At 71.4% G+C, this 14,705-nt stretch overlaps 2 protein-coding genes across 2 annotated transcripts; one reads left to right on the forward strand and one right to left on the reverse strand.

The window, feature by feature from the left end:
* Positions 1–39: 39 nt before the first annotated feature.
* KIF19 (kinesin family member 19) lies at positions 40–5,532 on the forward strand. The gene is made up of 11 exons (XM_083805078.1): positions 40–1,623; positions 2,758–2,868; positions 2,965–3,052; positions 3,157–3,293; positions 3,453–3,578; positions 3,654–3,836; positions 3,944–4,090; positions 4,163–4,285; positions 4,555–4,914; positions 5,015–5,201; positions 5,403–5,532. Exons 1-10 carry the CDS (start codon positions 952–954, stop codon positions 5,150–5,152), a joined length of 2,085 nt encoding a protein of 694 aa, XP_083661204.1. The 5' UTR covers positions 40–951; the 3' UTR covers positions 5,153–5,201; positions 5,403–5,532.
* A 2,205-nt stretch (positions 5,533–7,737) lies between these two features.
* BTBD17 (BTB domain containing 17) lies at positions 7,738–13,661 on the reverse strand. The gene is made up of 3 exons (XM_083805088.1): positions 11,054–13,661; positions 9,657–9,933; positions 7,738–9,301 (listed from the first exon to the last, which is right to left on the reverse strand). The coding sequence occupies exons 1-3, from the start codon at positions 11,472–11,474 to the stop codon at positions 8,221–8,223; spliced, it is 1,779 nt and encodes a 592-aa protein (XP_083661214.1). The 5' UTR covers positions 11,475–13,661; the 3' UTR covers positions 7,738–8,220.
* Positions 13,662–14,705: the final 1,044 nt, after the last annotated feature.

A 14,705-nucleotide genomic window follows, 5' to 3' on the forward strand; every position in this document is an offset into this window, starting at 1 on the left:
GAGCAAAGCCCACCGTGATGGAGCAGCAGCGGGGTGCCCTGTGGTGCGTCCCCAGCCCGAGGAGCAGCGGGGTCCCGGTGCAGACGAAGCCCCTCTCGCCCCGCCAGCTGCTTCACCCCCCTGCGGTGCCGGGGGCCGGGGTTATCAGCGCTGGGTAAACACAGCCCGGCTGTTATCACGGAGCCGCCGAGCTGGCGGCTTATCCACCAGTCAATTATTAATGAGCTGCCCGCCGTGCTCACCCCACGGCACAGCTGGTGGCAGGGGATGGGGCTGCCGGGGTGGGGAAGCATCCCCGCAACGGGGCTGGGGGGGATCCCTGCGGCAGGACCCTTCCGAAGCACTGCTCCGGGCATGGGGGGCAGGCGCGGGCTGTCAGAGCCACCCTGCATGTGTGGGGGGCCGGGGTTTGTGGTCCCCAGGCCCCAGCTGAGCACCGCTGCTGCCCCGTTGTGCAGCGTCCCAGCCCCCGAGCAGCTCCTTGGGGTCTCCCCGCGCGGAGGGAGCCTGGCACCAGCTCAGCCGAGCACCTCGTTAAGGGCCAGCGCTAATTGTACCGGCGGCGAGAGGTGGAAAGGTGCTTCCACAGGGCATGCACCGGCCGTGACCTGTACAGGACGGTGAATTGTCACCCAGCTCTTGCTGCTGGGCCACCGGTGCAGCCAGGAGAGGGCGCGGAGCGGGACCGTGTCCCCAAGGGTGGCCGCGCTGCCGTGGTGCTTACGGCACAGCCCCAGGGGACCGACCAGGGCAGGGGGACAGCCGGGGGGCTGGGGAAGGAGCTGAGGCGGGCTGGGCAGCGGGGGGACATCGAGGGACAGGGCTGCAGAGCGGGGACCAGTGTGTACCCCACGCACCCCACACCGGGCTTCACTTGTTTTGGGCTCCCCTTGGCCCCCACGCCCCGGCGAGGACACGACGGCACCAGGGGACAGCCAGGACCGGGGGCTGATGGTGGGGGCTGGTGGAGGGGGGCGGCACGCTGTCCCCAAGGGCAGCAGCACCGGGACACCAGGATTTGGGGGTCCCACGGGGCTGGGGCAGGGCAACACCAGCACGGAGGCGGCTCAGGGACACGTCCGTGGAGGGGGACGGGGTGGCCGACCCCAGCACTGCGGGGTGCTTTGGTGGGGCCCTTGGGGTCCCCGGGTGCATCAGGCACGGCGCCTGCTCCCACGGCCCCCACGCTCCCGGTGTCGCCCGTCCCCGCGCCACGTCAACGGGGGGGGGCCGGTGCCAGCAGGAGGCCTTGCTGCCCCTTTAAGGCCGGTGCCAGCGGTGTTCGCTTTCTTCCCAGGAAAACGAACCTCTAATTGCAGCATGGGGGGGGGGGATCCCGGGGGCTGCATCAGCTGCCTGCCGTGCCAGCCCCCAGCCAGGCTGCGCCGCACAGTCCTGCAGGCGATGGCCCGCGTGCAGGTCCCTGTCCCCGTGTCCCCGTGTCCCCCTGTCCCTGTGTCCCCGTGTCCCCGTGTCCCCTATACCCGTGTCCCCGTGTCCCCATGTCCCCCTGTCCCCGCGCTCACCGCCCGCGTCTCGCAGGTGGCTCTTCGCATCCGTCCCATGAGTGCAGCCGAGCTGCAGGAGGGGGCCAAGCCCATCGCCCACCGCGTGGACGAGCAGGTATGGCGGGACCCCGTGCAGGATACGGGGGGGGTCTGTGGGTGCCCGGGGTGCGGTGGGACCCCCAAAACACGGCACGCCCCGGGAGGTACCCCGCTGCGCCCGGTGCCACGTGTGATGCCAACACAGGGCAGGCTGGAGGGGAACCGGCAGCCCCTGCGGGGACCCTGCAGTGACAAAGCAGCAAGATAAAACCCCTGGGGGGGGCTCTGGGCCAGGAGACCCCCTTCCTGCAGGGCCATGGGACCCCCACGGGACCCCCTGTCCCCAGCCCGGGGTGGTAGTGGGGTCTCGGTGGCTGTGCAAGGGGGGGCTCGGAAGCAGGGCAGCTTTTTTTTTTTTTTTTTGAGGTTTGCGTTACCAGAAAGGTCAAAATCTGCATTGCAACGGGAGGCAGAGGGATGCTGGCAGCTGTGGTGGGGGAGGCGTTGGGCCCCCCCCCTGCCCTGGCATCACCTGCAAGCTCGGGGGGCTGGGGACAGTGCGGGGAGGGGGGGGGGCAAAAAAGGGACAAACAGGGTCCCTGTGGCGTGCCAGCATCAAGAACCGGCTCGAGGTGCGCGGGCAGCGGGCACCTTGGGCTCTGCGCTCACAGAGGTGCCTTTGTGCCCCCTGGCACCGCGCACAAAGCTGGCTTTGAGCCCCGGCCCGGGGACAAAGGGACATTGAGGAGCACAAAGGGCCCCGCGCCGGCAGCACCGGGACCGGCCCTGCACCTTCTGCTCCCCGGCACCGAGGGCGCAGCAGCAAAACAAGGGGATGGCACCGAGTCCTAGGAGGGCTCAGACCCGTTGGGGAGCGCGTCCCCGCACCGGGGTGCCCCCAGGGCTCCGTGCCCCGCTCCCCAGCCTGGCAGGCACACAGGGAGCCCCTCAAAGCGTGTTTGTGGCGGGCGATGTGGGGTGCGCGGCCTGGAGAGCCGGGATGGGGAGCTGCAGCCCTGCACCCTGCGCCCTGCACCCAGGGCAGCCAGCAGCAGAGCCGGGCTCAGCGCGGGCCGTGGCCCCGGGGCAGATGCGGGCGGTGTCAGGGCAGGGTGCTTGGTGCAGGGGCTGCGTTGCCCAGCCCTCCAACAGCCCCCAGGCGATGTCATTTGGGCTCTGAAACACGAGTCCCGCTCGGGTCCCCCGCCAGGTCGTGGTGCTGCGAGACCCCACACGAGCCCCCGATGACGTCCCGCGCGCCAGCCGCCCCCGGGAGCAGCGCTACGTCTTCGACGCAGCCTTCGACACCTCGGCCACCCAGGTGCGTCCCTCGGGGCTGGCAGGGCACGGGGACGTGGGGCTGGGGGCACGGTGTGGGGCAGCAGGACGTGCCCCGGGGCCGCTCGCCCTCCCACAGGAGACCGTGTACCGTGCCACCACCCGGGGCCTCGTTGCGGGCGTCCTCTCCGGCTCCAACGCCACCGTCTTCGCCTACGGCCCCACCGGTGAGGGGCACGGGGATGGGGGGGCCCGGGAGCGAGCCAGCCCCACAGCGGGGGCTGCGGGGGGGGGGGCCCAGCCCCTGGTGAGCTGTGTCCCCCCTCACTAGGCTGCGGGAAGACCCACACCATGCTGGGCTCTGACGGCGAGCCTGGCGTCTGTGCCCGTGCCCTGGGAGACCTCTTCCAGGCCATCGAGGACGCCGGCGGGGACACGGAGTACGAGGTCTCCATGTCCTACCTCGAGGTGCGGGGGGGAGCGGGGACGTCCCCTCTCCAACGAGGGCAGGGGACAGCGAGCGGCACAGCCCCAAGCTGGGGGCTTCACCCCCCGGCGTGCCGCGGCGCAGGACCCTGTGTGTCCCCCCGCCACGCGGGACGTGCCCAGCTCCCACCGCCCCCCCAGATCTACAACGAGACGCTGCGGGACCTGCTGAACCCCTCTCTGGGCTACCTGGAGCTGCGGGAGGACGCCCGGGGCACCATCCAGGTGGCCGGCCTCACCGAGGTCTCGGCCACCAGCGCCGAGGAGGTGAGGCAGGGGGTGCCCGCGGGTCCCAGGGGCCGGCGATCCCCCCCTTTGCCCGGTGCTGCCCGTCTGCCCCAGGTCGTGCGGCTGCTGGCGAGGGGGAACCGGCGGCGGAGGCAGGAGCCCACGGCCGCCAACGGCACGTCGTCGCGCTCCCACGCCGTGCTGCAGGTCACCGTGCGGCAGCGGCACCGCGGCACGGCGCTGCGCCGCGGGCGGCTCCTCATGATCGACCTGGCGGGCTCCAAGCGGGCAGCACAGGTACGACCCCCCCATGGGGGATGCAAGGCTGGGAAGCCCCCGGCCTTGTTTTTTTGGTTTTTTTTTTTGCCAGGCTTTTCCCTCTGCCTTCTTTCCCCCTGGCCCAGACGCAGAACCGCGGGCAGAGGATGAAGGAGGGAGCCCACATCAACAGGTCGCTGCTGGCCCTGGGCAACTGCATCAAGGCACTGAGCAGCGCAAGGGGCAGCAAGTACATCAACTACCGCGACAGCAAGCTGACCCGCCTGCTCAAGGTGCGGCGGGGGCCTGGGGGGGGCCTGGGCTGCTGCCCCCCAGCCCCTCTCAGCTCTGCTCTCCGCGGCCAGGACTCGCTGGGGGGCAAGAGCCGCACGGTGATGATCGCCCACATCAGCCCCGCCAGCACCGCCTTCGAGGAGTCCCGCAGCACGCTCGCCTACGCCGCCCGTGCCAAGAGCATCCGCACCAAGGTAGGATCGGGGGGGCACAGGCACTGTGCCCCCAGCCCTTGCCAGCCCTCTCCTGACCTGTCCCCAAGCAGCCCTGGCCCCGCTGCCCCCAGCAGGGATGGCACAAGGAGCTTGTCCCTGCTCCACAGCCTCCCACTGCTCGGGGACCCTGCGTGGGGACCCTGTTTGGGGACCCCACTGGGTGACCAGCTCAGGGACCCCACCTGGGGACCCTGCGTGGGGAGGAGCTGTGCAGGGGCCGTGGGGTGCTCACGCCATCCCCGTCCCAGGTGAGACACAACCTGCTCAGCGCCTCGTGCTGCGTAGCACAGTGTGGTGGCACCGTGGCCAACCTGCACAGGGACATCCTGCACCCCGACAGGCAGCAGGACTCCGAGCCGGCGCCAGGCAAGCGCCGGGACATCCGCTACGTCCAGGGTACCCCCAGCCCCTGCCGTGCTCCCCCAGACCCACAAAGCTCGGTGCTGACGCCCCGTGTCCCCAGCCCAGGTCTGGCTGGGCCGCCTGCGGGAGGAGCTGCTCGGTGCCTGCCGCGAGCAGGCGGCCCTGCGCCAGCGCCTGCTGCAGCTGGAGGGCACGGTGCTGCGCGCCCGGCTGGAGGCATCCCGGCACCTCCTCGCCCTCTCCCGGTACGGGGGTGCGGAGCCCCTCTGGGGTTGGGGTCCCTGGAGAGCCAGGATCCCCCGAGAGCCGGGCGGCGGTGCTGAGACCACCCCGTGCTCCCTGCAGCTGGGAGCAGAGGGCACGGCGGTGGGGCAAGGAGGGGCAGAGGGAGCCGGATGGTCCCGGCGAGACCCAGAGGAACTGGGACATGGGGGACGAGAAGTCAGGTGCACCAGGACCACCCGACGTGGCCGTGGCATGTGAGAGCTTCGTGGCACTGGCGGAGGAGCAGGGCAGGCTCCGGGAGCAGAAGGTTTGGGAGCCCCGTGGATGAAACCCACATCAGCAGGGAGCTGGGCTGGGGCTCACCCTGCGGGCATCCCCCGGCAGCTCTGCCCGCACCCGTGCACCGTGGTGGCCCCATGGCACGGGTGGCGGCCCCCTGGCAGGGGTGGTGGCCCCATGGCAGGGCTGCTGGCCCTGCAGGGGTGGTGACCCCGCTGCGTGCCCGCAGGCAGAGCTGGCACGGTGCTTCCAGCGGAGCCAGCAGCACGCACGAGGGCTGCAGGAGCCCGCGGAGCTGCGCCCCCGCTCCCTGCTCGGGGGCAGCCGCCGGCCCCGCGCCCTTTGCACCCGCATCATCCAGCAGCAGCGGCAGCTCATCGCCGGTGCGTCCCTCCTGGGGCTTACCCTGTCACGACAGATGGGCCACGTCGCGATATGCTCCTGTCGGGGCACAGCGTGGCCGTGTTGCAGCATGAGGGGCCCCCTCCAGGGTTCCCATGGGGGTGGGCGCTCCGTGCCTGTGCCGTGATAAGGGGTCTGGTGCTTGCTGGGGCTCCTGCAGTGTCACGGGGCTGTCACGGAGCGAGGTCCCCCCCGGGTCGCGACACAGCCCCAGCGCTGCCCCCCCTCGCTGCCCCTCACCCCGTGCCCTCGCCAGCAGACCGCCGGCTGTCGGTGCCGCGGGCGCTGCAGGAGCTGTACCAGACCCACCTGCGGGAGCTGCCGGGGGGCCCCGACCGCACGGACACCGCCCCCCCCGAGGTAGGGCAGGGGGGCCCCGGCCCCGCGCTGTCCCCAGGCTGGGTGCTCACCCGCTGTCCCCCACCCAGGGCACATCCCTGCCCCAAATCCCACGGGCATCCAGAGCAGAGAGCCTGCTGGACGCGGAGCAGGACAGAGGGAGGGCGCAGGACCCCAGGCACCCCACGGCACCGTGGCCACCTCTGCACCCCAAGGGGGACAGGTACAGCCATGGGACAGGCTGGGGTGTGAATCCTCTGCCTCTGCGTGCACCGGGGCTGTGCGTGCCCCACAGCCACTGCGGCTGAGGGTGAAGGGGTGTCCCCGCTCCGGCAGCGCCCCGAGCCCCGTGTTCAAGACGAGCCCACGGGCAGGGTGGAAGGGGAGCGCGGTGGTGCCGATGCCACTGCCCAGCCACGGCACGGTGGCCCTAGAGGTGAGCACAGCCCTGCCCACAGCACCGAAGCCCCAAGGTGGGGGTGTTTATGGGTGCTGTGTGCCCCAGCAGCGCACGCCGCAGGCCAGCACAAACACCCAGCATGACGCCTCCCTGGGCAGTGGGACCGGCTCAGAGGTGGCCGTGGGACGCAGGGGTGAGTGGGGTGGGCAGTGGGGCCGGGGGGGTGGCTGTGCCCCCCTGATGGTGCTGCTGTGCCGCAGAGAGCAGGGAGATGTCGAGCAGCACCAAGAGACTCTCAGCCAAGGCCACCCGGCGTTGGTCCCACACCTCGGGTGGGGACAGCCCGGCGGGGACAGCCGCCTGCCTGGGGGCCGCCCATCCCAGCCCCTCCCTGGGCACCCGGCCGTGGGCACGCAAGAAGCTGGAGACGAGGGAAGGGTCGCTGGATGCCAAAAGGAGGAAGGGGAGGAGGTCGCGGTCCTTCGAGGCCACTGGCCACAAGGTAGGTGCAGGCACAGGGTGGCCGTGCCGCCAGCCGCAGCACCGTGCCCCGAGGGTGCAGGGCAGGCTGGGGGGGCCACCACAAGCTCCCTCTGTCACCCCCAAACCCATACCCAGCTGTCAGCACCCTGTGCATGCGCCCCTTGTGCTCAGCCTGGTTCCTCCCCTCACCACTCTGTCCACGGTCCCTGCTCCGTCCCGCAGCTCGTGGGCCCCCCAGGCTCCCAAATGCTGCAGAGCCTCTCCAAGCCCACGGTGCCGGTGGGGACACGGGCAGCTGGCACCCAGGGGCCCCCCAAAACTCTGCCCAGAGCCAGGCCCCCGCAGAACCAGCAGCCAGGTGAGCCACCACCCCCTCCTGCGCCCACCACGCAGCCCCCCCCCTCAGCACGGGGACAGCACCACGGGCTCGGGGCAGCCCCGGGGCTGCAGCTGAAGCATCATCCTTCCCCCAGGTGCTGGGGACCCGTCCCTGCCCGTCCCCACCAGCACCAGGAAGGGCCAGCACCCGCGGCTCGGCTGCGTCGTGGCGAGCGGCACCGGGGCCTCCGGCAAGGGTGCACAGAGCTGCCGGTGCTGAGCCAAGCGGCCGGCCCCGAGCCAAGGCAGGGGGCTGAGAGCTGCCAGCACCAGCCCCTGGCACAGCCCCTACTGGGGCCGGCCACGCCGCTCTCCCCGTGCCAAACCTCTACCGAAGCAGGGCCCCAAGCCCCGTGGGGGCATGCGGTGGTCCCATCCCGGCATGGGAGGCAGCCGGCTGCCCGGCACTGCTGTGGACCAGCAGAAGAGGACATGAGGCTGGGTTTTGGTCCTGCTGGGTGGCATTAAATGAGACGTGCTGAGCCTGGGAGTGGTGTGACAGCCGATGTGTCCCTGTGGCTGCCCGTCCCCAGGGCTGGAGGACACCCCAAAGACACCCCCGCAATCCCCGTGCTTGTTTTCTGCTTTTATTAGGAAGGGGTAAGGGATGCCTGGGCAGGGGCGAGGCGGCTGCTGGCTGCGAGTGGGGGCTGCACCCCACAAGTGTCCTCTGCCGGGGGAGGCAGCTGGGACCCCCCCCTGCCCTGCCACGCTCCGAGCTGTGGCCGCGGGGGCTGCAGGGTGGCACTACGGGGGCTGTCCCTGTCCCCACCCTGGTGCCCCTTGGGTTTGTGAGCCCAGCACAGGCTGAGCCCCCGGCTGCGTGTTTCCAGAGCTCCCCATCCCCAGCTCCCCGCAGGCACCCAGGGACAGCGATGGGGACGTGGGGTTGCAGTGGGACGGCCGGGCAGGGGTGGGCAGCGGGGGGCACAGCCCCAGGGCACCCCCGGCACGGGGACCTCTGTCTAGCTACAAAAGGGGACGGCTGGAGAGGCAGAGCCCCTCGCACCCAGTCCGGCGGCAGCGGGGCGAGGGCTCGTCCCCGCTACTTCTTGGCCTTGATGAGGGAGTGGTAGACGGGCTTGATGATGATGTGCAGGTGCAGGGAGTTGTCGATGAGGTACTCGGAGGTGCGCTTCTGCAGGTCGGCGTGGGCGAGGAAGTCGGCCGCCTCGTCCGAGCTCTGGTGGAAGCTGTAGGCGTGCTTGACCAAGACGCGGCCCTGCTGCCGCACGCCCACCAGCACCGTCTTCTGGAAGCTGACGCCGGCGAAGTCGGGGCTGCTCATGGCCGGGGTGACGACGAGGCGGGGGCGGCCGTCCTCGATGCGCGCCGCCTGGACGGCGCCCGACACCGAGTCCGAGTAGACGGGGCGCAGGCTGACGGGCAGCCAGCGCGGCGAGAAAAGCGCGTTCCAGGTCAGCCTCTTGCCGGCGTCGTGGCTGCTGGGCCCCAGCTGGGTCTGGAAGCTGGTGCTGCGGTCGTCCCGCGCCGGGTTGTTGATGACCCACTGGGAGCCCCAGCTGGGCGCGAGGTAGTTGCGGGGCAGGAACATGCTGCAGTTGACGTCGAAGTACTTGGCGAAGTGCAGGGGGGAGGCGGCGTGGAACTGGAAGGCCTGGAAGAGCAGGTCCCGCACCGCGCCGTGGTGCCGCGCCAGCACCGCCGACTGCGCCTGCAGCCGGAACAGCTGGCTGGGCGCGATCATGGGGTAGCGGATGGCGCGCAGCACCCGCTCGGCCACCGCGTCCTCGGGCTGCCGCCGGCTCAGCCAGCTCTCCACGGCTGTGTAGAGCTCCAGCTCGCTGTGCAGCACCAGGTCGGAGCGCTCCAGCAGCAGCAGCAGCAACTCCACGCTGACCGAAGCCCACTCGGCGCTGCCCAGCACGGCCGACAGGTTCCAGGCCAGGAACTGGAGGCAGCTCTCCTGCAGCGCCGCGTCCCCGACGCGCACGGCGTAGTGGTACCAGCCCACCACGTGGCCCTGGCTCGACTCGCTGGCCAGGTGGCTCTTCATGTAGTCGGCCACGCCGCGCTGCAGCCCCCACACCCGGTACTTGCTGGCCAGCTGGTGCATGGGGATGGCCTGGTGCAGCAGGATGGAGACCCCCCCGCAGTACAGGTACCTGGGGCGGAGCATGGCGCAGTGACACCGCTGTCCCCCGAGCCCCTTCCCACCCCGCTGCGCAGCCCCAGGCTCCAGCAGGTCCCCGGGGGAGCGCCCTCCCTCCTTGGCTGCACCCTGAAGCATCCCCACCCTGCAGGGTCCCCACGGTCCCCAGTGGTGTTGTCCCCACTTGGCTGCACCCCTCCTGCTGTCCCCACGCCGTGAGGCCCCTGTGGTTCCCAAGGGAGCGTCCCCCCCTCCTCAGCTCATCCCCCTGGGCATCCCCATCCCACAAAGTCCCCGCTGTCCCCAGGGGAACATCTCCCTCCTTGGCATCCCCCTGGGCATTCCCATCCCGCGGGGTCCCCGCACACCTGATGAACTTCTCGAAGAGCGCGGCGGTCTCGGGGGGCTCGTGCAGGGTGACGACGCTCTGGTTGCGGAGGAGGCCCTCAAAGACCTCGCTCTGGAGGCCGAGCAGCAGCTGGTGGGTGTGGAAGACCTTGGCCTCATCGGAGGCAGCCGTGCGCACCCGCAGCACCGAGTCGCTGCTGTTGCCGTTCTGCAGCAGCTCCTGCAGCCGCTGCAGCAGCATCAGCGAGTGGTTGATGGTGGCAGCCGTGGCGTCGCCGCCGAGGTCGGCTCTCTGGGCTGCGGGGAGATGGGACAGTCACGGCGCCGCGCCCCGGGCACGGGGAGCTGGGGCAGAGCCGAGCGGGACGTGGGGGAGCTGAGCCCGGCTGCGGGGCGACGCGTGGATAACGGGGGGGCTGGGGAAGCCTCGCTTTGTGCACGTCCTCCCTCCGCTCCTCCCCGTGCCAAAAGGCTGGCTGGTGCCAAGGGGGGGTGTGGGGAGGGCGAGGGGACATGGGGACAGTCGTGTCTTCGGGAGCCAACAAGCTGCCTTCCCGCAGCAGCAGGACTGGGACCACCGTGTCCCAGGCTGGGCCATGCTGGGAAATGGCCCCGTGCCGGACAGGGCTGGCTCCTAGCCCGGGCTGCCGGCCCCCGTCCTGTCCCCGGCGCGAGCAGAGCCTGCCCTGGGCACTGCCCCAGACCCCCAGCATCCTGGGCGGGCTGGCACGGGGGGCACACGAGGGCTGGTGGCTTTGGAGGGCTCCCCGCGGGCCAGGCAGGCTGGGGGTGCCGACGGCCCCGGCACTGCTGTGGGTGGGTGCTGCTGGGCAGGCAGACGCGGTGCTGTGCCCGCTCCTGGCACGGTCACTGCCTCCCCGCTGGTGCTGCGAGCCCCCAGCAGCAGGGAGAGGGGCTGGGAGGGAATGCACAGCAGCGGGCTTGGAGCTCCGGCGGGTACGGGGAGCCTTTCTCCCGCTCCTCTCCCTCCCGCACGCCTTGCACGTCTCCTATCTTCCCCCTCGGAGCATCTTCCCCTCGGGGAATTCGGCTCCGTCTCTCAAATCTGCTTCTTGCCGGCCGGCGATCCCGCAGATTTCCCATCCCAGCGCCGGCTTAAGCCCGGCTGAGCGGGGATCAGGGAGGCGATCGCAGCCCCTGACCTCTGCCCACAGCACCGAGCCTGCCCTGGGCAGCGGGGAGCCCAGCCCTTGCCCCCAGGCACCACGGGGCACGTCCAGGAGCCACATCCAGCCCTCTCCGTGACACCACGGCTGCCGGAGAGCCGTGCCCAACCTCCCGCAACCACCACCGGGCACCCGCACCATGTCCAACCCCACCCCGACACACGGCGAGGACAGCGGGGCTGGGACCCCGGGACCCCTCCATGCCTTCCCCCTGCCGTGACCACGCTTACCGGCTTGCACGGTGAGGAGGAGGAGGAGGAAGGCAGTGGCAGCGTAGCCCCAGCGGCGGGCGGCCGCGGGCCGTGCGCCCGTCAGCCTCACCATGGCTTCGCAAGAGCATCTGCCGGCGGCTCGGCGCGGTGCGGGCGCGCGGTGCCCGCCGGGGCTTATGTAGGCCACGAGCCCTCCCAGCCCTCCCAGCCCGCGCCGCCACATCGATTGGTGGAAACTGGGACCCGCCGTTACCACGGGAACGGCTCCCAGCCCCAATCCATCCCACCCTGGCCCCCGGTCCAGCATCCCCAGGGCGTTGTGCCGGGGTACCCCGGTGAGCCCCGGGCACCGTGCGGGGCCGGCACCACTCGCCCACGGCACCGCCGCACGGCGATGGCCCCGCGCGCGGCCACGGCCCTTTGTGCAGGGTCTTTGCATTCAGGGCACAGCGCAGAGCGGCCTCCCCGCTCCCCCTGCTCATGGGTATTCATGCGGCCCTCGCCCTCCCATCACCATGGCATCCGGGCCGCCGGCAGGAACTGCCTGCCCTTTTCCCAGCCTTTGCAGCCAAGGCGCTGCGTGTGCTGCGCGGCTGCCCGGGGACGGCCTCCGCTGGCCCCTTGCCCACCCCCGTGGCTCTTGCGGGGCTTCGCAGTGGGGCTGGGGGGGGGGGCGTTTGTCCCCCGCAGCCCTTGTGCCGTGTGCGGGTAACGGTGATGGGGATACGGGGGCAGGATGGGGGGCCGTCACCCTTCTCCCTGCAGCAGCTGGGCACCACGGGAGGTGGGCACCCCTCTGCGTGGGAACGTCTGGTGCAGCCTGAGCAAACCCCACTTTTGTTTGTGGCCCCAGTGACCCTCCCTGGGGTGGGGAGCGGGGTCTGGAGCCCCCACATGGGACACAGCAGGGGACAGACCCCACAGACACGGGCACGGCATCCCCTGTGAACCCCCGTGGGGCTCCCCATGGAGGCAGAGGGGGGCTGCCACGCCGGGCACAGGCAGGAGCCTCCCCTGCCCCATAGCTCAGCTCCTTCACGCTGCTCCCCGAGACCTCTACGCAAGGTCCCCCCCGGGTGCAGCAGGACCCCTGCGGGACGTTAACGCCTTCGTTAGGCGGGGGCACTGAGGGTCACCCCCCCCCCTCTCCCGGGGACGCTGCCGCGCGATGCTGTGACCTTCAGCGTGTGACAGCAGCGTGCCCCGCTCGGGCTGCAGCCGCACATTAGCCAGTTCCCGGTCACCGAGCGGCTCCGAGCTGATGGGATTAGCGCCGGCACCCGCGTTATGGCAGCGCCGGCGCTAAGCCGCTGGGCGAGGCGCAAACCCGGCGAGGCACCCGCGCCGTTCACGCTCGTGCCAGCGCCGGCGGCGGACACCCGGCAGCAGGAGGGATGCTGTCGGAGGGACAGGGGGGTGCTACGGGAGCTGTGGGGGTGTGTGGTGGGGCAGGATGGCCGTGGAGGGGAAGGGGGGCTCCATCCGAGCAGCGGGGGGCTCAGCCCATCTGCCCCTCTGCGTTGGGCTGCCGGGTCCTGGCACCGTGCCGCCGCGGCTGGGGGATTCCCGTGCCGGCGAGGGGACTCGAGGACAGGGGCCGGATCCAGAGCGTCTGGAGGAGGATGGGGACGCGGGGGTGAGGAGCGCCATCCCCCAGCACAGCCTGGCCGTGCCGTGGTCCAAGGGGATGAGCGAGGAGCAGGGGCTTAGCCGGGGTCTCCAGATGTTGGGTGTGGGCAGATGCGGCCGCAGCTCCGGGGGGGTGCCCATCTGGCCCCGCTCGGAGGAGGTGGGGAGGGAAGACGCTGCCCAGCTCCTCGTGGGGGCTGGTGGGGACAGGGAGAGCTCCAGGAGGGGGACAGGGGGGTGCAGAGCACCCAGCCCCTTGGCTGTGCCCGGCCAGCAGCTCTGCAGCCTATGGGGCAGGGGACCCAAAGCGCACGGTGCAGAGAGAGCGAACACCCCGGGAGAGTGCTCCTGTCCTCCCACGGGGCTTGGACCGGCGGGGGGCTCGGGGCCCCCCGCGGCGGCACGGCGGGTTAATGGCTCACCACATCCACCGCCGCCTCATTTAACCAGCGCCTGCACAGCAACAGCCTGCCGGGAGCGTGCGCCCAGCGGCCGCCGGCACCGTGCCAGCCCGGGCTCCGTCCCGCGGGGCCGGGGACCCTCCACGTCCCCCCCCCAGGGAGCTGTCCCCCATCAGCTGGCCACGGGGCAGGGTGCTGGGGGGGTCAGGGATATGGGGTGCCAAGGGGCTGGCGCTGGGGGTGCTGCCTTCGGCCCCCCCCCCAAACCCCAGGGAGCTGCAGAAAGTAGCGGCGCCGGCCCTGTTAATTGCGGGGAGGGTTGGCTCACCATAGCGACCCGTGCCAGGCGGCTCCTGCAAGCCCCACGGGGGTGCTCACGGGGGGGGGGGGTGCTGGGGAGGGTGGGAGTCAGCCCCCACGTCCCCACGCTGCTGGGGAAACTGAGGCACGGGCAGGCTTTTCCCTCCAGCCTGCCCCCTGCGCGCCGAGGCAGACGTGGATGCAGGCGCACGGGGCGCAGGCACACTCGCGCACACGCTCACGTTGCGCCCAGACAAACCTGGCCCCGGCGCAGGGGTGAGGCCGTGTCCGTCTGTCCTGGAGGTAAGGCCCCGGGGACCCGCGCTGGGGAGGGGACAGCAAAGTGTCAGCCCTGAGCCCCCCCGGGTCCCCTCCACCCTCCGGGGGGGGGGGGGGAGTCGAGTGGGTGAGCAAAGCCCTGTGCGCCCCCGTGGTGACACGGCCCTTGGGGTACCCTGGGGACCCCAGGCCGCCATCCCCTCAGTGCTGGCATGGGGCCGAGCTCTGTCACCCTCGCTCGGGGCTGGCTCAGCCTCCCCATGGCCCCCAGCCCTGTCCCCGGGGATGTCCCCCCCCACACCCCGTGTCCCCCCACCCATCGGGAGGCTGTGCCATGCTGCGGGCACCGGCCCTGGGGACACAGCCACCGGTGGGGACAGGCACCCCCTGACGGTGCCGCCGCACACCCGGCGGGTGGCAGAGGGGCCACCGAGGTGAGAGCCCCCCCTCGGGTGGGGGCCACCCCCCCCGCAGAACAAATGGGGTCAGGGCTGGGGAAGGGTTAACGCGATCGTGCTGCAGCTGCCACCAATCGATGCCCACGTCCCCCGGGGACACAAAGGACCCGGGCCTGCTGATCACCCAGATCTAATTTGCAGTTAATTGACATCTCTCCCCTCTCCCACCCCGCCAGCTGGGGGCAGGGGGGGGCTGCCCGGCTCGGTGCTTCCATCCCCTGGGACAAGGGGCCAAACCCCCCCCCCCCAGCTCGCAGGGAGGGACACACGGGGACCCCCCTGCCCTGGGGGGGGGCTGGGGACAGTCCCGGGGCAGGGGCGCGGATCCTCCGCTGGCCTCGGGGCTCGGCTCAGCTGGGCCTGGGGGGGGGCAGCGGGGCTGGGACCCCCCCCCCCCCCAAACCCCCGGCAGGGGGCAGTGGGACAGGGGCGGGGGGCAGCGGGGGTTGTGCTGGGACAGGGACGGGATTGGGATTGGGATTGGGATTGGGATTGGGATTGGGATTGGGATTGGGATTGGGATTGGGATCCCCCCCCGCGCCTCACTCAGGGGATGCTAATTTGGGGGGATTCTGACCAATCAGAACGCAGATCTCGGGTTTC

This window comes from Anser anser (assembly GCF_964211835.1).
Source record: "Anser anser genome assembly, chromosome: 19".
Taxonomy (NCBI): domain Eukaryota; kingdom Metazoa; phylum Chordata; class Aves; order Anseriformes; family Anatidae; genus Anser; species Anser anser.

What these genes read in the sequence shown, in the direction of transcription:
- KIF19 (XM_083805078.1), top strand. Translation starts at nt 952, where the DNA reads ATGGTGGGGGCTGGTGGAGGGGGGCGGCACGCTGTCCCCAAGGGCAGC. An exon ending in CGGCCACCAGCGCCGAGGAG is followed by an intron (nt 3,579 to 3,653) that starts GTGAGGCAGGGG and finishes CGTCTGCCCCAG; the next exon opens with GTCGTGCGGCTGCTGGCGAG. An exon ending in CCAAGAGCATCCGCACCAAG is followed by an intron (nt 4,286 to 4,554) that starts GTAGGATCGGGG and finishes TCCCCGTCCCAG; the next exon opens with GTGAGACACAACCTGCTCAG.
- BTBD17 (XM_083805088.1), bottom strand. Translation starts at nt 11,474, where the DNA reads ATGCAAAGACCCTGCACAAAGGGCCGTGGCCGCGCGCGGGGCCATCGC. An exon ending in CCTCCTCACCGTGCAAGCCG is followed by an intron (nt 9,934 to 11,053) that starts GTAAGCGTGGTC and finishes ATCTCCCCGCAG; the next exon opens with CCCAGAGAGCCGACCTCGGC. An exon ending in CTCTTCGAGAAGTTCATCAG is followed by an intron (nt 9,302 to 9,656) that starts GTGTGCGGGGAC and finishes GCTCCGCCCCAG; the next exon opens with GTACCTGTACTGCGGGGGGG.